The sequence below is a fragment of the Equus asinus genome, chromosome 8 (genome assembly GCF_041296235.1).
Source record: "Equus asinus isolate D_3611 breed Donkey chromosome 8, EquAss-T2T_v2, whole genome shotgun sequence".
NCBI classification, from domain to species: domain Eukaryota; kingdom Metazoa; phylum Chordata; class Mammalia; order Perissodactyla; family Equidae; genus Equus; species Equus asinus.
This window is the reverse complement of record NC_091797.1, coordinates 70994772-71016945: the sequence shown is the minus strand read 5'-3', so window position 1 is coordinate 71016945 and position 22174 is coordinate 70994772. Positions and strand designations below refer to the sequence as shown.

The following is a 22174-nucleotide window of genomic DNA, read 5'->3' as shown; positions in this document are numbered from 1 at the left end:
AAAGGCGTGCTTGACACCCCCACCCCATGTAGAAGTGCTACATAGATGACAAGTAGAAGTGTTTCCGTCCATAGCAAATGAGTTCCTCCCTAGGAACATGGCCATGTGTTGGGTATTCTAAAAGTTAAAAATCTTGACTAACAGAGAGATTCTTAATATATTATTCTCCGGGGTAAGCGTCACCATCCTTTATAAGCCCTAACTATTTTATAGGGCAAATATAACCACTTTCAAATGAGAGTTTTCAGTGCCTGTTCATAAATTTGCAAGCTTAGGATTCAAGGCCCTCTTTTTCCTCTCCTCCTGAGCATCACACTTTTTCTCATTTTCCTACTTCAAACTCACAGGCTGCTCCTTCTACGCTGAGCAGAAGGCTGATGTGTTAGGAACTAAGGTATGGTGACCTCCAGCCTCTGGCTGGTGAGGGCTCCCTTCCCTTGCTCCTTCCTTCCTGAAATTAAGGTCTTACATATGTCAAAGTTGTCTTTCTAAATTGGTAGTCTGTAGGACCTAATAGAATCTTTAGTTTACAGGACATGTTTAAGTGTGTGTGTGTGTTTGTGCACGTGTGCACATGTACACACAATCCTACCAGGCAGACGAGGGAAGGATATTGCTCCCCTGTCACTGATGAAGCACACACTAGAGAAGTGACTTCCGTGAGGACACAGAAGTCATTAAAGGCAGAAGCGGGACTCCACGGCTGTCCCTCCACCAGCAGGCTCCTCTGACAACCTCAGGGCTTTCATGAGGTCGGCTCCTAATGTCCTAAAGGCCCCCGGTGCCCAGCTGTATTTTCACTGCACGTTGTCTCTTGGAGAAGGTCAGCTGACTTCTCTCTGACTTTGTTCCCTACTGTCAGTATCCGCAGCCCCTTAGCGAGAACCACCCCAGGTCTCAGCACAGCCCACAGCACCCCTGCCCCTCGCACCTTGATGATCTGCCCTTCCTTAAAGGGAAGCTCCTCTTCCGCAGCATCTGGATTCGGGGACATGGTGAGTGGGTCGTAGTCGAAAAGAGCCACAAAGATCCGGGCTGGCAGCTCCTCGGCACCAGGGTCGGTCTCTGACTCTTCATAGAAGTCTGGAGAGAGACGGTCTCGCCCGCCGTATTCATCTGGGAGCACATGGGGATAAAGGACAGCGTGCTGGGTGACTCCTGCCAGTGATTCCCCCATTTCACTTAGAAACTTGTGCTATGACATGAAATGTGGTTTTGAAAAATGAGGAGGATGCCTACGGCACTTTAACTTCTGTCATTTTAAAAACATTTGTGGCTTAATACGTAGGCAGAAATGGACTACCTCGACAGAGATGGATTTGAAAAGCAAATCACTATCATAAAACACGAGCAGCATGTGAATCTCACCACATCGCGTGTGAAGACCAAGAGAGATAAATGCCTTTGCCGAGCGACCTCACGCAAGAGCAAGCCTGGGCAAGAGGGACAGGTGCACGGTTCCCTGGGTCACATGGGGGATTCAGACAGCACCACCCTGGACAGGCCATTCGAGGCTGTGCACACAGAAACCCGCTATGTGTTTCCATAACAATGAGCTCAGGTACATCAGAGGCTTAAAATGCACTTGTGTGTTAGTCAAAGTTTGGCACAGGTGACAAGCTGTTCACCTCACTCTCCATGTTTCAGTGGCAACGAATGCATTCTTCATTGCCCTGAATTAGTGACTTCCTGGCAGAACTGAGTTTCAACTCTACTTACCATCCAGCTTCTAAAAATTATTCTTTTTGAAATCCTAATATATATGCATATATATTATTAGATATCCTTATATATATGACGTAGATCATTAAATAGATAGAATATGCTGACAGATAATATTGTTCTGACCATATGAGAAGGACTCAGAACATCAGAGGGAAGAAAGAAAAACTCCAACCATCAGAAGGGAGGCGTTGGGACAAGCAGTCAGTCGACACTTTTGTTAGCAGCATGAGGAGCACAGGAGGAGGGATGAGAGGATGTCACAGGCGTGCGGAAAAGACAGGAGAGGCGGAGAAAGGACCAAGCACCTGGGCTGCTTTCACCAGCAAAAAAATGTAGTTGACAAATAAAAAGCGCTTTAGCTGCGGGAAAGTTTAATTTTTAAAATGCAGTGAACTGTTGACATTTAAATTCAGGATCTTTTTAGGATGCCTAGATAATCTAAAAATTCAGTAATTTCATTTCTGCTAGGGAACGCACCTTTTAAACAGCAGGTCTCATTCATTTCTTCACACTGGTTTTGATTGTCTCTTGTTTACAGACAATGAAAAGATGTCATAATTTTTTTCTAGATTCGAATGTTATCTAAATTAAATAGCGTGAAGCTAATGGTAAGCCACCCCATGCCCTATGAAGATCTCAGTGTGCACAGCTGTGTGATGATTTCTCATGCTTGTGGCTGATGGCAGAGAGAACCCTGAGCAGCAGCAGCAGGATGCTTGTTTCAATTCAGTCAGATGTCTTGGAGATTTGCAGAAGGAACTTAGCACCAATGTTAATGGATCTAGTGAATGCCATTTCAGCTGTGGGAAAATGTCAGTGAGGGAGAATCATGGCTACAGCTCTGGTGGGGTTTGCCCAGGGGGTTCTCAAGGCTTCTCCAGCTGAGTTGACATGTGCGATTGTGGGTCAGGTGCTAGGTCAGTTCATGGGGGGAGGGTTGGGTATGGTCCACATGATCCTTGAAGATATTTTAAGTCACTCCTATAGTCTACATTGGAGCGCATGTTCTCAGTAGGTAGCTCATGCTCAGGGGGCATGATATGTGGAAAATAGTGTCTTTATATCTTTAAATCCAAAATCACACCGAGCATGACAAGGGCTCACACTATGGGAGGCATGTAGGCGTGAGACTGATAAGGCGATCTCAGGCTAGGGTCCCATCGAAGGCTCCATCCAGAGAGTACATGTTCAATGAAAACAGTGGGCAGAATTGCCCACACTGTTGCATGATCTCTTTCTGGTTTTGGGAGGAAGAAATGGAGGGTAGGGATGGGGCAGAGGTGGTTTGAGCATTCATAGTTGATTGTGTATAAATGAAAGTGTGATTATGAGGGACACCACTATATTTTCTTCCGGAAAGGGTGCATTAGACACTTCATGAAAACCAGACCTCGGAGGGAAGAGAACGGCAGCCTCCAAGGAATGTGTCCATGGAAACCTGGCTTCACCAGCGACTAGAGTGAGTGACTGGGAGGCCCTTCTCTTTCTTGGTGGCAGGCTGGACTAAAGGAAGAACTTACCTCCAGGTGTTGGTCTGACAGGAGTGGGCCTTCCTCCCCTCTGCCCTGATGTGGAAGGGTCTTGGCCCTGGGAAGGTTATTACCAGGTCACAGTTAAGTGGGCCTTTCTTGGGAAGGAGAAAGGGTCTGCATACCATGTGCCAAGTCAGGGCTCATGACTCGCCTGAGTTGGCTCCTGAGTCTGTCCGTGCTGCGAGAATAAGCACAATCTTCTACAGGTGAATATTTCCCTCACTACCCTCACTACCCAACCAAGACCAACCACCACCACTGATCCTATCCATTGTAAGTTCTACGGAGAAAAAGGGAATCATCTAATGAAACAGATTGTACAGCTTGTCATGTTCTCCTTGCACGGAAACCCGTGGAAAAGAGGTCTCTTTTCTAAAGGGCCAGGCTTTGTTTCTTTATTCATTTTAATGTTTCCTCTCTGCACACAGAGAAAACTGGCTACATCTCCTCGCTGTGTGAACTCAGTAGCCAAAGAAATCGGGGAATGGGAGAAAACAGAGACTTTCACAGTCGATCAGTGAACAGAAGCCTCTCGAATGTGGTGCTTCGTTTTTAGAAGGGGATACCCTCTGGCCTTCTCATCTGACAGATAAATAACTAAATTAAGGAATAGACCAAAAATTACAAAGAAAGAAAGTAAACCCAATGAAATCCTCCTTCGGAGTCGCCTATCGATGCTTTGAGGCCTTCATGCTGATTATATGACCTGGAAGTTAGCAGATGTGGAGTGACATAATTTTTGTCTTTTTACATCAGGAGGGGCATTGTTTTGTCAATTTGGAAAATCCAGAGACTATTAAAAGGTGTACTTTTTTATTTAATTGTGAATGCATTGCTTATTAAAACTATATTTATGAAGTATATGGCTATAGACTTAAGTTCCTCTGAAAAAGAAAACTGATGCTTTTGGAGTACAGCAGATTTCTATATTAATTACTGATATTTGCACAAAAAAAATATAAGTAAATAGGCACTAGAGGAAAACAGTCTGTTTGCACGTCACTGGTGTTCATTTCCTAGCGTCAGTGGCAGGATTCCCCTCTGTTTTGGTAGCTGCTGAGCACATTTCACTTTTGTCCTCTGAAAATATAATAGGGCCTTCTGCATGTGTATCTATATATGTGTATGAATATCTGGAGTCCTTGCTATTAATTATGCTTTTTGTGTGGTTTCTTGTGTTACTGCACGATAAGAAGTCAGGCGCAATTAAAGCAAATCTAACAGGGATTTATTTAACATTCTTTTGAGTTACATTATTAAAGAGGCTTTTTTTTAAGGTGTTAACATTACTCCCTTTCTACTAATTTAACTAGTGTCTTACTAAAATTAAGTGTGTAGCCTTTTGAATTCTTTACCTTAAGACAAACCCAAATAAAGGATTGTCAGATTCTCTGATGATGAGGGTCACTTGGCAAGACTGTGGGTGCACTGATGTTTTCCCTTTACTTCCTTGCCCAACTGGCAATTTGAATCACCTAGTTTTCAGTTCTGAAAGAAGACTTTCCTTCTCCATCCTGGGAGACTGGGGCAGGAGACCCACCAGATCTCCCCAAAGGACACCGTCGTAGTGCCCACGACATCAATTTCTCAGCTCCACCAACAACAGCAGCTCAGTTAACGAGCGATGCTTGCAGGCCTCACTCGTTACAGTTGCAATGAAAGGAAGACTCAGAGACCAGGTTCAACGGGAGAGGAGGATCAGAGTCGTGAATGCCAGCTGGCCTTGCCTCCGCCTCGTCTCTAAGAACGGTCAGTCTCCCTCAAGTCATCTGTTTCGTAAGCCAGGAGAAGCTGTTCAAGCTGTGTGCTTGCTACACAGGGAATTAGACACAGATTACGTGAAGACTCGAGAGATGCTAGATTTAGAACCTTCCACGGTAATTTAGGCTCAGTAGATGTGTAACTCTGCTAGTTCATCTGTAATAAGAGAAATCAGTGTTTTCCAACTCTGTGCATATTTGTTATTTTTCAATTAACTGAAAATACTCTTTTTAAAGGATCTTTAACATCCTATGAAATTTTTACTGATAAAAATAAAAATATTCTAAAAATTGTAAAGATCAAAAAGGACATTTTTTTCCCCTATGGTTTGGACTCTATGAGGAAGAAATGTCTGAAAGAAAGATAAAATTTTAGAGGATCTGTTTTTGCTTTAGAATGACTTTCTTTGTTTTTAATCTTTTTTTTTTTTTGAGGAAGATTAGCCCTGAGCTAACTGCTGCCAATCCTCCTCTTTTTGCTGAGGAAGACTGGCCCTGAGCTAACATCCGTGCCCATCTTCCTCTACTTTTTATAGGTGGGACACCTGCCACAGCATGGCTTGCCAAGGGGTGCCATGTCTGCACCCGGGATCCGAACTGGTGAACCCCGGGCCGCCGAAGAGGAATGTGCGCACTTAACCGCTGTGCCACCAGCCCAGCTCCAATAATGACTTTCTTTATTTTTAGTGGATGTGAAAGAAGACTGAGTGTCTTTTAAACTTTAGTCATTTAAGTGCGATTAGAGCTGTGTTTCCAAGTGCCTAGACCATCCGTGAGTTGTTTTCCTCAAGCCCTTGTTGCCACATCAAGATGTTTCCTCTCATCTACTTCTATTAACAGTTCTCCTTGCTCTGGGTGTGTGTGTGTGTGTGTGTGTGTGTGTGTGTGTTCACATGAAGCTAGTTTATTTGTGCTGATTTCCAGCTTCCATTATCTTGTGCATAATAATATTTTTTGGAATTGTCTTTTCGGTGATTCATTCCAATAATAGAAGTCTTCCCATCTGACCTTCCCTTCCAGCCACCTTCCCCCTCTTGGTGGATTGATTTGAATGACTGAAATGACAGCTTTCAGCATGACTGGCTGAATTCCAAAAAGTAATTAAGAGAATGGAAGTGGGATGCCAGAGGATGACTCATGAATGAGGAGGCAACCAGATGGATGAGGGCAGCACACATGTCAGGGGACACATTCAGGCCTCATGGTGTTTCTTATAACTTCTAACCCCAGTCACCACAGCGTTTCCTGCAGACAGATAGCGCTCCATTACTCAGGGCTCGTGGAGACACCTGGCGTTGGGCCGGCATCCCTGCCTCTGCTGCTGCTTTGACCGTGAGCATCTCACGCGGAGAGATGACACACTGTGATCTCTTCAATGCTTACATGGTTTGGCCTCGCCAGGGAAAAAAATTTGCAGGAAGAACACTGACGTAAAAAGTCAATATGATATTTTGAGAATACTTACAAATAAGTTTTATTTACCTTGTGCTGTGTCTGTCTTCTTTTTGCCATAAATAATCAAGAGTTTTCTGTATTTACTTAAAAATGTTACTCCTAATAATTTTTTTAAATGTTTAGATCGAGGACTAAGCAGCTGTTTGCTCTGCGGTTGAAAGAAAGAGAAAGGCGTCAAGTAGGCCCACTAACCGATGGACGGGACCATCACTGGCCGGGACCTCTGGGGGCCAGCACCGCCGTGGGAAAACCTCCGGCCCCCGTGATCCGCCCTCTCAGCAGCGCGTCCTGCCAACACCGGGTTTCCTAAAATCTGAAGACAAAACGACAGTCATGAGTCTTGCCAGCCTTGGGAAGGACAGGACTAGGCTAGCCCAATCAATTCAACTTAGAAGCAGAAGCTCTAAAGGCAACTAAACGTAGCTTTTAACTGAAAGGTTAGCTGAATAACCTGGAAGAGAAGAAAGCCGCTGGCCCCCGGCCCCTGTCTTCCATGGCAGAGTTGCTTTTCCACACACGGAGGGTGGGGTGAGACAGAGTTCATTGGGGGACATCTTTTTGTTGCTGCTACTGCTGCTGAAGCCGAATATCTTGAACCAGAGTGAGAGTGGCCTAGGTACAATTCCTCACACCTTCAACACCTCTGACCACGTATGACCCTACCTAGTCTCAGTATGGCCTGCCCTCCTCCAGAGATCCCAACAGTGGGCAAAACCCTGCGTTTCCAGATGTCCCCCTTGGATAAGTTGTCTGTGAGGTTACCGAAAGCTCAGAGACAGAATTTTCTGTGCGTTATCAACTTTGAAACTCATGGCAGTGTCTTGGCCCTAACCCGAAGACGCCAGTCCCATTTCAGGGCTCACTGGAATGGTTCTCCTTGATGGGTCAGCTTACCTCTAATTTGCGCTGAAGTAAGAGTCGTATCAGAAAATCAAGGCAAAACCTCCACTGCCTGGTTAGTGATTTGAGTCAGGAAGCTCTCAGGGACACAGGGAATGAGCAATGCTTAGGGAGTTCCAGGAATTAGCTTGTCACAGGTGGGCACAGGCTGGGGCTGCCGGGGCCCGGCATCCGGAGGGCGTGGAGCACCAGCCTCTTGCGGACGTGTGTCAGACCGCATCGGCTCAGACCCAAGGCCTGGCCCACGTGACATCTCACCTGTTTGCATTGAAAAGCTCAGCATGACGAGAGCAAATGTTCTGCAAGAGGATACAATATAGAGATGAATGAAGCCTTGCATGGATCCCTACTCTTGAAAACCAACTCACAGCCTGGAAGACAAGGCAGGGGGTTGTGTCTGGAGCTGGTGACAGAAAATTCATTCTGAAAACTGGACACAGGGAAGAAACAGAAAAAAATACTTTGGAAATATGCAAAAATGGATCTCTCCAGTAAGTGTTCTCCGTTTTTTTTTTTTTTTTTTCAGTTATGAATGAAGGCTAAAAAACCACAAGAAAACCAAAACCACAAGAAGAAAACCTTCAATGAGGTCGGGAGTCACAGGTAAGTCCCTAGGGTTCATTTTGAGAGAATATGTGTTGCCAAACTTCTGGCTAATTGTAGTTCAGCTAACCCTTAATTAAAACTTAGATTCAGTTGTCCTTTAATTAAAGCAGCCATACTCATTATTGATTCTGGGGGAGGGGAATCATTATTCTAAAGCAAAGTAAAGAAATCTTCAGCATGATCAAAAGATTGGGAAGCAATGAGATTCAATAAATCAAAAATGCATGGAAAACTAAAGAGAGCCAGCAGAGAGATCCCCAGGGATGGACACCGAAATGAATAGGTGGAAGAATGAGAACAGATTGGTTTGGCAAGCGGACGTGAGGAGGGACTTTACTTCACACACCAGAGGCCCCTCTGCAGCCCGGGCAGCTGGCTGTGCGTGCTGGGCGGCTGCCCGAGTGTCAGGCACATTTATGCTTTTTTGCCAGACATCCTGGAAGTCTTCGTGCCCCGCGGGCTCGTCCCAGCCATACTTCCTGGGGGTGGGTCTCTCTGGGCTCGGGTGGGCGTCATCGCTCCTGATGGCCTCCACCTGCTCCCCAAAGTCCTCCTCGATGCTGCTCTGCCGGGTCAGCGTCCGCCGCCGGGCCAGCAGGGGCCTCGGGCTCCTCCTGCAGGGACACTGCCCAGGGCCCGGGCTGCACTTAGCAGGATTTCTGAAACTAAGCCGCAGCTCTTCTTCTTCGCTCCCACAGTCCAGCCCACTGTCTGGGCTCCTGGTGGCAAAGCGGCTGAACCGACAGCCTCTGTTTTCCAGAACAAAGTCCGCGGTCTGGGGGCCAGCCTCTGGGCCCCTGGGTTTCACAGGGAACCAGGAACCCTGCGGGGCCTCATCGTCCCTGCAGGGCCTGGCAGGCCTGGGCTCTCTGGCCAGCACAGTCCTGGCCCTGGAGGAGTACCCTAAGCCCTGTTTGTGCAAGAACTCACAGAGCTCTCCATCCTCCTCTGCTACTTCAGGGATACTGAAAAGTTTCTTACTGTGGTGGGTCTGTTGGGGAAACTCAGGCTGTTCCAAGAAAGCTCCTTCAGTGGTCCTATTTTGATAGCACTCCTGAGGGGGCAGGTGTTAGAACAGGTGCCGGGCAACAGTGTATGGTCAGACATGAAGGGGGCCAAGGGAAGGAAAGAAAATACAGACAGAATTAGTCTTAGGGGCGATGAGAAACAGAAAGCATGCTTTCTTGTGGGGGGCAAGGGCATGCTCTGGCCGGGCTCTGAAATGAGAACAGAATGGGTTAAATGGATGGTGCCGGAGCAGGTGGGAGGCAGAGCACACACAGAGAGCGGCTGGATGTCCGTCCTCAGGGCCGGGCCAGGAGACTACACCAAAGAAAGAAGAGGCAACTAGGTGCAGGCCCGGGGAGGATGGAGGCAGGAGGCGTCACGTGGCCGAGGTGCCTGGCTCTGCAGGCAGTGCACCCGGAGCAGCAAGAGTTTGCACCCCATGCCCTCTGCCTGTGCCCTCAGAAACTCAGAGGGCGGCTGCCGTCAGATGCCGGGTGTGACTGGAGACAGCTCACAAACAGTGCCCCCAACCCGTAAGTGTCCCCACCACTGGACATGTCATCTTCTTTCTGGCACACAGCACCCTCTGAAATCCTTCCTTCCCATCTTGCTCACGTGTCACCTTTCTCCCTGGCCAAAACATCAGGTGAACCAGGGACCTTGTCATTCAGCACTGCATCCTAACTCCCGGAACGGCACCTGCTATACGGTCGTGCTCATCAGTGTCTGCAAAGGCCTGGGGGTCTGTCTGTCTCTCCTGGATCCTGGAGTTCAGGGCCTGAGGGGAGAGCCATGTCGCCACTCTCTTGGGCTCCAGGGCCTGGCCCAGAGCTGGCACACCCAGGAGGTGCCTAATATATGTTCGTGGAACGTAGGCTGTGCGTCTTCATGGCCTTGCACGAACTATTCTCTGCCAGGAATACCCCCCAGCTTGTGCTCTCCCTAAAGACATGCACTCCCACTGAACGACCCCCCACACAAGTGTCTCTCCTCTGGGAGGATGTCATGGACTCTTCAGACAAGCCATACCCTGCCTCTCCCCTGACAGCCTCCCGGGGATGCTCAGCAGGGACGGGCCTCCTGGGGACGTCACGATTTACTGCCTTGTCTGCCCCCACGGCCTGCGGGCTTCACTAGCACGTGGACCCTGGCAGGTTTACCTAATGCCATTGTCACCAGCTAACTGTCCAGAGTTACTTAAAAAGTTCCGTCAGCATTTAATAGTTCCTCAAAGTTGTTTTTCAAGATGATAAATAGCTACCCACCAGCTTGAACTGGCTCAGACCAGCCCAAACCACACTGCAGGAATGACGCCTGTGCAGAAGAATGGAAAAGTGTACAAAAGTAACCTTTACCTCGTTCTAAAAGTAAAACCACCACCCAAGGAGAAGCTGAAGTCTTATTAACAACATGAGATATACGTGGAGGTGTGTATCTGAACTGCACATCTGCCAGCCCATGCCCACCTCTACGTGGAATGACAACACTTCTTTCTTGCATATTCATCCACTACCCCAAATCAAAGGCACTTGCTCCCCGAGCTCAGGGAACCATAGCTTTGTGAAGTCATCCCCATGGTCTCCATTTTGTTTGCTGCATGCTGCAAATAAAATTTCTGCTTTGTGTGACAACTACTTGTGCAGTTTGATCAACTCACCAAGGAGACGACTCACTTTGGTCCCGTAACACCATGTCTGCATGTGCTCGGAACTCACTGACAGCAGGTGAGAGGGTGAATGTGCATGCACGCTGCCAGCTGACCCATCTCTCATCTGCTGACATGATACCAAGGGCATCTGTTCTAAGGAGTATTGGGGTGAAGGAGGACAGCGAAGGCCAGGAGCACAGGGGCTCACCCAGGAGCTCTCCAGGGCTAGGCCGGGACCTGCCTGAGGGAACTGAGCCCATTAGTCAGGAAACTGGCTCAGCTGCACCTAATTGTTGCCACGTGGGAAGGTGGGCCCAGAGCAGCCACATCCCCACACCACATCTCAGAATTTCCACAGAGAAACCAGAAGTACAGATTAGCCTGTAAAGCCACCTGATTTTTTAAAAACGTAGGAATGCTGTGGGCAAAGCAAAGTGAGCATGTGGCTGCCGTGGGGCCCTCTTCCCACTAGCCGTGATCTCATCTCGATGTGTGGGACGTGGCTATTCCCAAGGGGGCAGGCTGTGCCTATGGGTGTGGGAGTTGCTATCTGGTCTGTAACGAACTTGCTTGTTCTCTGGGCCTCCACCCTAGGAGAGAAGGTGCCCTTTGTTCTTTGCTGGAGAGTTTGTAGGAAGTGCCATCCAGGAGCTTCCTCCATGCACAGGAGGAGGCTGGCGGGCAGTAGCGAACAGGAATGCACTCTGCATTCCTCCTGGCCCAACCGAGAGCACGTGCAGGGAACTCTCGGTTCTGGGCAAGGTGTGGGAAGTTGTGGGGGAGGTCACACGGACCACCCACCGGGCAACTTGGGGCTCCCCGTGAATCCTGCTCGGAGTCACTTTGGGAGGTGGCAGGGGTTTGGGGGAGGAGCCGTAGGAGCAGCAGGAGCTGAAACCACGCAGGATTTGCACAGCGTCTGGCATGTTCTCAGTTCAGGGCCGTCTGGGAAAACATCAGTCAGTCTCTCTGTGCAGTAGGTGCTAGGTTGGCAGCCAGATCTGGATGGTACCTTCTGTCCACCATTCAAAATGTGTGACTCTGTGTTTCTAGAGAAATTCAGTGGTTGGGGCTTCATCCCCCAGTGGAATGTTCTTCTCTAAGGCCTTTTTCATTTGAAAAACCCACAAAGGTCCTACCAGCTGCCTAGCACTTTGTCTGTCTCCCCTGCAGGTTGGGAACAGCTGGAGGGTTGGGGCCATGTCCATCCTTGTGGCCCCCAGCCTGGCACAGGGCCTGGTGCACAGAGGCACTCAGCTCACGGGCTCAGTGGAATGAATAAATGCCTGAGCTGGCACAGTCAGCAGCAGCAGCGGCAGGACAGCCCCCCAAGGCAAGGACAGAGGGACGCACACCCAGGGCAAACCCCTTCCTGAGCTCGACAGTGGCTTAAGCTCAGCATCCATTAAGGTGACCTCCCATCAAACCCTCCACTGATGGCCACACCAGAGGTGGGAGCAGAGGATGCCAGGGTCTCTGGTGGGAAGTGTCCAGAGGGGTTTGTGTGTGGACCCCTGTCCCCCAGGATGCCATCCCTCCATGCCCAGCCCTCCTCTGACCTCCCCATGCCTGCCCCACCTCTTGCTCTCCCTTCCACCCTTGGGCAGGGCCCACCTCAGTTCTTTCCTCTTAGGAAGTCTTTGTTCCATTCCCCTAGCTGGACCCCCACGTCCCCAAACTCTGGTTCTGACTCAGAGGCTGATTCCTACACTCCCAGCTGCTGCCTCTCTATGGAGGAGCCCTTGAGGCTATGGGGATGGGAGGAAAGCTCCCCTGTTCTGTTCTCTCCCAATAAAGTCCTCATACAGAGCTGGGTGCCCTCTGGGGGGTGTCAAATGCATTGTCCCAAACTCCTTCACCCAGACGTTTTGGCAAAGAGGAGGAGGTTCAGGGAATTCCTGAACGCAAATTCAACAGTAAGAAAGAAGCCACTCCAAATCCATGGGCTTCCCATGGCAGGGCCAGACCCCTCTGGAGCCGGCCTCCACAGCCCCAGCAAATGGACAGGGATGGGGCCACTCCTGGTCGTTGTGGAGGAAGCGGTACCCCTCAGCCACTGACCTTGAGGGCATTGTGGGATGTGCCACTGGGCCGCCGCCTGCCCCCGTCTTCCAGCTGCATCTCAGAGTAGAGTTCCTCCTCGTCCTCCTCCATGATGTCTGAGAGGTCAGACCCGCGGCTGCTCTCCGTGTGGTACTCATCTCCATGGCAACAGTGCGGCTGGGGGCAGGCAAAGGGGACACAGATGGAGGGCGTCTCTCGGCGGTGGAGCTCTTCCAGATATCAGAGGCCCCGAGGGTCTCCTCGCTGCCCCTTCCCTTTCTCACTACCTCATGAGCTCCAAGACCAGGCTGGGTGTCTGTTTGTGCTCCCACTTTAGAAGTAAGGAAATGGGCCTAGATGTCCACATACTCACCAAGCACGCAGACAGTGGGGATAGCAGAGAGAGGACCAGACTGAGTCTCTCAATGCCAAGGCCAGATGGGAAGAGACACAGAGACCCTGGGCTCTGCGTGGGACAGAGCACCACTTATAAGATACATGGGTAAACGCCACTTTTCTGGGTACCACCAGCCTCTCCAGCTTAGTGGCTGAACAAAGGTTCAAGCTATAGGTTGCACACTCAGGTGGCAGGAGGGCTCAGGGCACAGTAATGTATACGCTGGTCTGGGCAGGAAGCAGAAACCGTGTGCAGGCTGTGTCCACTCTGTGCCCAGCTTGGTTACTGACACCAGATTAAGACTGTGCCATTGTGGAGAGACCCAGAGAAGAGGCTGGGGACAGTGTAAAATGTTCAATAGAAAAGCCTCCTTAAGAGTAAATATTATAGAATTTAGAGGCTGGGGATCTCAAACCATAATGTGGATACCAGCTGATCTGTTACTGTCACAGAAACATGACAACCCCCCAAAGTGAGTACACTTGGAGCCACGCACACTGAAATGGAGACAGCCCTGATGGGGCGCTGCAGTGACGGTGCCATGTCAACTCAGCAGCCATGTCCTCGTGCACAAGGAAAGCACTCCGTCACCCAATATCTCGAGTATTCAAAACAAAATAAATAAAGTTGCAGCAACTCAAACTGCACACCCTGAGGAGCTCAGATTTATGAGTGAAAACATCCATAAAGACGTTCTATTTTTGTTGGATCCTGTTTATTTTCCTGGTGGGCGACGTGACAAATGTATTTAATAGCATCCCATGACATATTTATTAAAAACACCCTGGTTTCGATGACTACCCTAGATAAAGACGCATAAGCACTTCCCATCACATTAAGTTCACTGCAGCTGAGGAGGACACAGCAGGACCGCTCCAGGCAGCAGGCTCTGCCTGAGCCGCATCGCGAGAGGGGACGGAGTGTTCTCAGCCTGAGGGGCTGCTGTGTCAGCGTTTGAGCTGCTCTGGCCCTAGTTCTTTCAATCAGGCACCAAGAAGAAGTATAAAAGTGAATTGGTCTTAAACGAATAAACAAAGATCAGACTGGTTTTAATGAGGTCTTCCTAAGGCTTATGGGAAAGGTCTCCCTGACGAGAACACAGTCTCATTGATTCAAACCCAGTGATGAGTTAGGGATAAACTCATGGGATGGAAGGAGGTCTCTGGTTTTTGCCAGAGATATCATTGATAAGCCATTCATGGGAATCCTATTCCTCTCTCGGTGGTAGGCACGTGACCCTAGTCTGCCTGGTGAGGTGTAGTGGGAAGTCTGATGGAGCTTCTGGAAAAGATTTTTCTCCCAAGTTAAGAGGAAAGTGCCTGAGGATAAAGTCCCCTCCCTTTTCTATCCACTCCTTCTTTCCTCCTTGGGGTGCTGTCATATGAGGGTGTGATTATTGGAGCAATGGCAGCCACTTTGTAACCATGAAAGGCCAATGAAAGGCCAAATGAATGGAAGGTTCAGAACCCAGAGCCTGGACACAATTGAGCAGCTTTATCAACCTTGCAACCTCCCACTTGAGCCTTCCTGTGATGTGGGGTAATTAAATGTCTTTGTTATCTTACTCATTATTAGTTGGGCATTCCTTTTCTTATGTTAAAATTAATGAAAACAGAGTTGTTTTAATCTTACAGATAAAGACTCTGATGACTAGAGAGGCTGGGTAACTTGCCTACCGCGCTACAGCAGGCAGCAGCAGCGTCAGGATGTGACTCCAGGTCTGTGAGATTCCTTCTTATGGAGGCTGTGACACTGCCCTGCTGAGGGAGTGTGTCTCGAGGGGGCTGGATGACCCAGCGTCTGATATGTCCTCAAGCTCTGACATCCCAAGATCTCAGGACTCTCCAGACCCTGCCCTCCTGCTGTCCACCATTCTTGACACCATTCAAGGACATTTCTGTTAGCATACACGTAACCAGAAAATGGCGACCAAACCCACACTGGAGGGATTTGTTAATTAGAAGCCTGGTGCAGAGGGGAAGCACTGACACTGTGTTTCTCTGCAGGTAGGATGCTGACCGTTTGATTTCTGAATTTCCCATGATGCCTAGCACAGAGCAGGTGTCCAAAAACATTTGCCTGATTAACAAAAGTGAGCACACAAATGGTAGGTTCTGCTAAATTGACACCAGGTGGTCATCTGTGGATTTACCTGATCCCCAAATCGCCTTCATGACCAGATACCAGCACAGGGCAGCCAGGCAGGGTGGAAGCCTCACCTTAGATGTTTGAAATTGTCCCCACATGATGTCACCAACGCACAGGCCTGGTTAAGCCTACACTTTCCAACTCTACCGCAATTAGGGTACCTGGGCCTGGCCCCTCCTCCTCTTTCTCATGGGCCAGGGTGTTTGGGTCTCCAAAGGCCTACGCAGAGGCATCAGCTAGGCTCTGACGGATGGGACACAGGGGGCCAGCAGGTACTCTCCTCCTGCTCTCACCGGCTTGCCCAGCTCGGAGCCCTTCAGGAAGTCGTCCACGGAGGCGCCCCTCCTCTTGACGTCCGGGGAGTCGTAGCCATCCTCCTCGTCAGAGTTGGTGTATTGCCCGCTGCTCCTCTCCAGGAAGATGCTCCGTTTCTCTAACTTGGAGGGAGAAAGAGGAGAAGTGGGTAAGCAGAGGCTGCGGAGCAGGGGAGCCGGGCAGCTGCAAGGAAGGAGGCCTCCAGGCTCCACGTCTTCTGGGTTCTGCCCCTTCTTTGCTCGACCCCACAGCCCTCTGGGAACCATTACGTGGAACACAGGGTCAAGTGACCCAACACGCTGGCTCAAGGGTGGCTTTTCTGATGCGGGTGTGACACAGCTGTACCTTCCTGTCCCCTCCCACGCTTACCACAACTGTTTCTTTTTTTGTTTGTTTTGGTGAGGAAGATTGTTGCTGAGCTAACAGCTATGCCAATCTCCCTCTGTTTTGTACGTGGGATGCCACATGGCTTGAGGAGCAGCGCTAGGTCTGCACCCAGGATCCGAACTAGTGACACCCAGGCCGCGGAAGCAGAGCCGTGAACTTAACCACTAGGCCACCAGGCGGCCCCCAGAACTATTGCTAGGCACTCGCAGACACCAATGAACTTCTCGTCTCCCTCCATTTGCCACCTTTGCCTGGCTCTAAATCCTTTTCTTGAAAAATGAATCTCAGATGTGTGCTTTTTCTCCACACCTTCCAGAAGGTGGGCCAGCTTTCCTGGGCCCAGTCTCTGCTGCAGCCAGCTCTGGGGGCCCTGTCTGGGGGTCTTAGGGCTGCAGGATGTGTGGCTGCCATCAGAAGGGGCACAGTGGGCAGCACTCACCTGCCAGCCCCTTCCTGCCCCTGGAGCTTCGCCCGAAGCCCCCAGCGCTGATGTTCAGGGCCCGGGCTTCTGCTCTGCAGGAAATCAGAGCAGAGAAGCACTGGGCCAGAAATAAATGTGAATGTTCTGAAGCATTCTCTTCAGTCAGAGATCACAAATTAGTGTTTAATTTTTTTTTTTTAAGAATTCGTGGCCAATTTGAACAAACTGGGAGACATCACATAAAAGCCTGGACTCCCAGTTTTTCGAAAGTGCTGAAGCACTGTTGCTGTAGCTTGCATCCCTCCCGGGTCCTGGACGTGGCCTGTGCCACTTAGCTCTGACCTCTGGGGGACTGTGCCCCTCATGAAGTCCCCTGACCCAGCCCCCAACCCTGGGGATGCCAGGGAAGTCAGTGTCTCCCACTGGTGGCACAGGCGTTTCCACCTGGATCTCAGAGACTGCGCTGCCAGGGGTCACATCCTGGTGAGACCCTACCGGCGGGCAGTGCTGAGAGGACTGCTGTCTCTCTCCCAGTGCCCTGACCTCGGGCTCGCAGCAGACACGCTGGGCACCCTGGTAGATGGACGCACATGAGGAAGAGATGGGGGGTTTGTCCCAGGCAGCGAGGGGCTCCCCGTCCAGCTCAGCTCACCCGCTTTGCTAGGCATCACTTCATAGGTGTTTCTTAAAATCTCTTGTCTCATTGCCACACCGTCAGGAACATGGCCCCACCGTGATCTAAACACTCCTTCTCCCCATGGCCCCAACTGTTTCTAGTAATAGGCATGCAACCATATGTGTGTCGTCTATATGTGTATTATGTAGGTATATATGCGTGTGTAAATATGTCTGTCTATGTGTGTGCATGTACATGTATACACACACACACACAACTCCAGAGCGAGCGGAGGCAGGAGTTGTGCCTTGTTTAGGAAGATGGGTTCCCAAGATGACTCTCTCAGATCCCCTGACACAGACCAAAGTCTGGCTGGTGGGTTGCTCACACCCATTTTCTAAGCCAGGCTGGTAGACAGGCATTTGGTCTGGTTATCTGGGTCCATATTTGCAAAAAATCCAGCATTCTGATTCCATCAGGATCAGGGCTGAACGTAGCCCAAGGGGACACTGAAGGACACACGTGACATCCTCCCTTCTAAGTCAAGGCAGATCCCGAGCGTTCCGAGCGCTTCTCTGCAGACTCACGGTGCTGCTGGAACGTTCCATCCCAGCTGGGCTGCAGGGATGGAACACATTCCAGGAGCGGCAGAACCAATGAGGAAAACCTCTTCAATCTTACCCTGCTGCTCTCGGCCACTCTCTGCGCGGCTTCCCGGGCCATGGCCTTGGCGACAGAGGTGGAAACCGGGGTGCCCTGTGGCTGCGGGAGGATCCGGCTGGGCGAGGGCGACCGCCTTCCGGGACCCGGGCCCTGGAGGCCAGGCGGCTCCAGCATATGCCCGTGGGCAGGGGCAGGCACCCGACTCTGCTCCCAGGCCTCGTCCACCTTGACATGGGGACCCAGGTGTTCATCTTTGGTATCAGGGGCTCCGGCACTTGCTAATGGCTTCGGTGTGGGAGCAGTTCTGGGGTGAGGGGTTGGAGGCACCAGGAGGTCGGCGGGAATGGCAGCAACAGCAGAGTCTATGGACTCGCCCTGTGCAGAGAGGGTCCTCACAGTCACACCCTTGGCTTCCAGGCTCCGCAGCCGCACGAGCTCCACGGCTGTGCTGTCCGCCGTCGGGGAGATGACCTCAGCCACCTGCGCACAGAGAAAGGCAGCTCACAACTGGCCCCGGGTATCACAGGCAGTTGCTCTCCATGTGCCCGTGAAATGGGAGAGGCCAGCCCTCAGACTGCCTCTCATAGTCAGGGACTGGGGCCCAAACTACATCCGACCCAAGCCACGTGGTGCAGCCTGGAAATCAGGTAAGTTTCAGAGAGGGCCAGGCAGGGGAGGCCTGCAGGCCCCAGGATCTGCCCAGCCATTGGAGGCTGGGAGGGCCATTAAGCACGCCCCTTTTCTTCCCTGTTCAGAACCAAGAGAGGCAGGGGCCAGAGAGGGATCACAACAGGAGGTTTACTACTGCCAAAGCTGAGTGGAAGGAAGGGGCTAGGCGAGGCCAAACTGGGCTTCCTACTGCAGTGAGAAGACAGGACTGAGGCCTCTTCTGCACGAGCAGGACCTGCCACAGGAGGACTTCCCCACAGAGAAGGGAGCAGAGGGGAGTCATGCAGCCTGCAGGAGAGGGGAGAACAGAGGGGAGTCATGCAGCCTGCAGGAGAAGGGGAGCAGAGGGGAGTCATGCAGCCTGCAGGAGAGGGGACAACAGAGGGGAGTCATGCAGCCTGCAGGAGAAGGGGAGCAGAGGGGAGTCATGCAGCCTGCAGGAGGGTGGAGCAGAGAGGAGTCAAGCAGCCTGCAGGAGGAGGGGAGCAGAGGGGAGTCATGCAGCCTGCAGGAGGAGGGGAGCAGAGGGGAGTCATGCAGCCTGCAGGAGCGGGGAGCAGAGGGGAGTCATGCAGCCTGCAGGAGGAGGGGAGGACAGAGAGGAGTCATGCAGCCTGCAGGAGGGGGGAGCAGAGGGGAGTCATGCAGCCTGCAGGAGGGTGGAGCAGAGAGGAGTCATGCAGCCTGCAGGAGGGGGGAGCAGAGGGGAGTCATGCAGCCTGCAGGAGAAGGGGAGCAGAGGGGAGTCATGCAGCCTGCAGGAGGGTGGAGCAGAGAGGAGTCAAGCAGCCTGCAGGAGGAGGGGAGAACAGAGGGGAGTCATGCAGCCTGCAGGAGGGTAGAGCAGGGGGAGTCATGCAGCCTGCAGGAGGGTGGAGCAGAGAGGAGTCATGCAGCCTGCAGGAGGAGGGGAGAACAGAGGGGAGTCATGCAGCCTGCAGGAGGAGGGGAGAACAGAGGGGAGTCATGCAGCCTGCAGGAGCAGGGGAGCAGAGGGGAGTCATGGAGCCTGCAGGAGGGGGGAGCAGAGGGGAGTCATGCAGCCTGCAGGAGGGGAGCAGAGGGGAGTCATGCAGCCTGCAGGAGGGGGGAGCAGAGGGGAGTCATGCAGCCTGCAGGAGGGGGGAGCAGAGGGGAGTCATGTAGCCTGCAGGAGGGGGGAGCAGAGGGGAGTCATGCAGCCTGCAGGAGGAGGGGAGCAGAGGGGAGTCTTGCAGTCTACAGGAGGGGGGAGAACAGAGGGGAGTCATGCAGCCTGCAGGAGCAGGGGAGCAGAGGGGAGTCATGCAGCCTGCAGGAGGGGGGAGCAGAGGAGAGTCATGTAGCCTGCAGGAGGGGGGAGCAGAGGGGAGTCACGCAGCCTGCAGGAGGAGGGGAGCAGAGGGGAGTCTTGCAGTCTACAGGAGGGGGGAGAACAGAGGGGAGTCATGCAACCTGCAGGAGGAAGGGAGCAGAGGGGAGTCATGCAGCCTGCAGGAGTGGGGAGCAGAGGGGAGTCATGCAGCGTGCAGCAGGCAGCTCTCACAGAGCAAGTGGGAGAGAGCTCAGCCACTCACATCTGTCCATCAAATACCTCACTCCCTCCTCCTTGGGACAAACGGGATGGGAAGGATGGAGGACAGACAGAAGCTTCTCAAGCCTTCCCCACAGGCAGCTGTGTCTATTTCATGTGCCAGACAGGCATGGGGCTGATGTGATGGGTTTCCCCCCATCATGACAGGCTTGCTTCTCAGAGTCAAGGCCCGGTCATTTGCTGATGGGCAGACCCTACAGTGTTGGCCAGGAGTGCTCCCCTTTGAGCCTTAATACCATCTTGCCAAGAATCAGTTCATTGGAATTCAAAGGCCATTCACGTTTTGAGGGGGCCCTCATATTGTGGGACTCAAGACAAGTGGGTTTTTAATACTGAGGGGACGAGAAAAGAAAAGGTCCAAAGCAGGGCAGATAATCAGAGTGGAAGGGAGGCAGTGAGAATTCTGGAAAGGAGGGGGACAAAAATGGATGGGGTTCTCAGTGCTCTGTGGCCGGGCCTTGGGGTGGCGGTGTGGGTGGTGTTTAATAAGTGCTGGTGGATCTTGGGGTGGAGGAGGGAGGAAAGACGCTTCCCATGGTCAACCCCACACTGAGCAGATATCGGGCCAGTCCTGGTTGCACCCCCCCAACAAAACTCACCCTGTGTCCCTTTGCATACACGCCATAGCCTGTAACATTGGCTCCATTGGACAGCCCGGTGGTCGTCAGAGTGGGCGGCCTCCAGGAGACCTGCACGGTGGCTGAGCTGGCCCCAGCTTGGACAGTGACATCTTGTGGGGGAGCCGGAGGACCTGAAGGGGACAGAAGGCAGAGAAGTTTCAGAGCATGGCCCCTGGCAGGTGAGCTGTTACTATACTACACCTGGAGGGTCTCACTTGGAAATGACGTCATTCGTTAAAGTTGCCAGGGCCAGGAGGAGAGATTAGGAAGTGTGAAAGAGGCAGAGAGAGCTCGGGAAAGCAGCAGCTCCCAGGATGCGCGCTGCACTGTGGCCTTAACCTCTGGGGGCATTCATTCTCCCTTCCAGAAACGCCTGCTGCCTGGCTCTCAGCCTATGTGACTGGACAAAGCTACCTGGACCCTGTTGCCAGGCCAGCCGGTGATTCGGGACTGGCTGCTCAGCCCCATGATCAGTTCTGGACGGGCCAAGGAGATCGCAGTGTTGGGCAGAGGAGAGGGATCCCTCCCTCTGCCTCTCCCCTCCTCTTCTGCTCCCCTCTTCCTCCCTCCTGCCTTCCCTCCATCCTTCTCTCTCTCTCTTCATTGGACTTGAGCCTGGACTTGAGCCTTCATTGAACGTAAGCCTGGACCACTGAGCACCCATCTTGCCAGCTGGTGGGAGAAGGACAAAACTGAAAGATGGAGAGAGACGGGGTTCTAATGAAGCCGTGTGAACCCGAGAGTCCAGCTCTGCACACAGACTTTCCAGCTGCACCCGCTGACACACTTCCTTTTGTGCTGAAGCCGGTTGGAACTGTGCTTGTTGGATGTTGCGAGATGAAGTCTTGAGTAGTTGATTTGAGCAACAAGGAGGCAGGGCTCATGTCACCAGTCATTCTGGGCGGCTCCTGGGGACAGCAGGATTGCTCATCCTGCACTGACCCTTTCCTCTAGGTCTGTGCAAAACTCCCCACATCCGCCCGCTTGGAAGGATGGGAAGGAATGGATTTGTAACTTTGAGGGAAGGCTCCACACGCTCCAGGGCCCAGCTGAAGCCCCCCAGCTCCAGATTTCCAGGGAGGAGAGCAGGGGCTGTTCCCTGAGGATGTCCACATGCTGCGCCTTCTTCTCACTCTCATACTTCATCTCACCAATCCTCACACTCCTGTGATCTCAGCACATCCCCACTGTGCACAGGAGGAAATTAAGGGAAGTCACTCAGCTGCTAAGCGTGGGAAGCAGAATTCGTGCGGCACGTGCCTGCAGCCCATGGGCCAAGGCACATACGACCCCACTCTCGATGACGTGCTGTGATAAATAAAGGTCTTTAAAACCTCTTTGCAACTCAGCTCAGAAGTTAAATCCCGACCAGACAGTTCCATTAAACATGACACATCGCCTCATTACTCTTAAGGGCAAAGGTCAAGCCCTGAAATGGGTCTGGGACTTTTCACGGCACCCCCTGCATGAAGTGAAGTCGCAGCAGAGGGCAGGGTGTGTGGGTGACAGAAGACTTGAGGAGCTGCTGCTCTGCCAGCTGCAGCCCATCTCTCCGCCCCGGCCCAGAGACGGCTGACCGGTGGGGAAGTGTGCTGGAGTCTGTCGCATAGGGGCATTTAGAACCCCGACGCCGGAGTTCAGACTGAGCTGGGTTCAGGAGGCAGCCTCACCTCTCCCCCCGGGAAAGC

General features: G+C 51.9%; 1 protein-coding gene across 12 annotated transcripts in view; it reads right to left on the bottom strand.

Annotated features, from left to right (window-relative positions):
• Positions 1–22174, bottom strand: part of RIMBP2 (RIMS binding protein 2) — a 246515-nt gene that overhangs the window by 14967 nt on the left and 209374 nt on the right. For 7 of the 12 annotated variants that reach the window (XM_070515837.1, XM_070515836.1, XM_070515835.1 and 4 more), the window contains 7 exons: positions 20466–20617; positions 17643–18104; positions 15516–15659; positions 12696–12854; positions 8325–9032; positions 6665–6785; positions 932–1116 (listed from right to left, as the gene is read on the bottom strand). In XM_070515837.1, coding sequence (XP_070371938.1) covers positions 932–1116; positions 6665–6785; positions 8325–9032; positions 12696–12854; positions 15516–15659; positions 17643–18104; positions 20466–20617 — 1931 coding nt within the window. The remainder of the gene's footprint in view (positions 1–931; positions 1117–6664; positions 6786–8324; positions 9033–12695; positions 12855–15515; positions 15660–17642; positions 18105–20465; positions 20618–22174) is intronic. The other 5 variants (XM_070515842.1, XM_070515841.1, XM_070515840.1 and 2 more) reach the window with 1 other exon arrangement.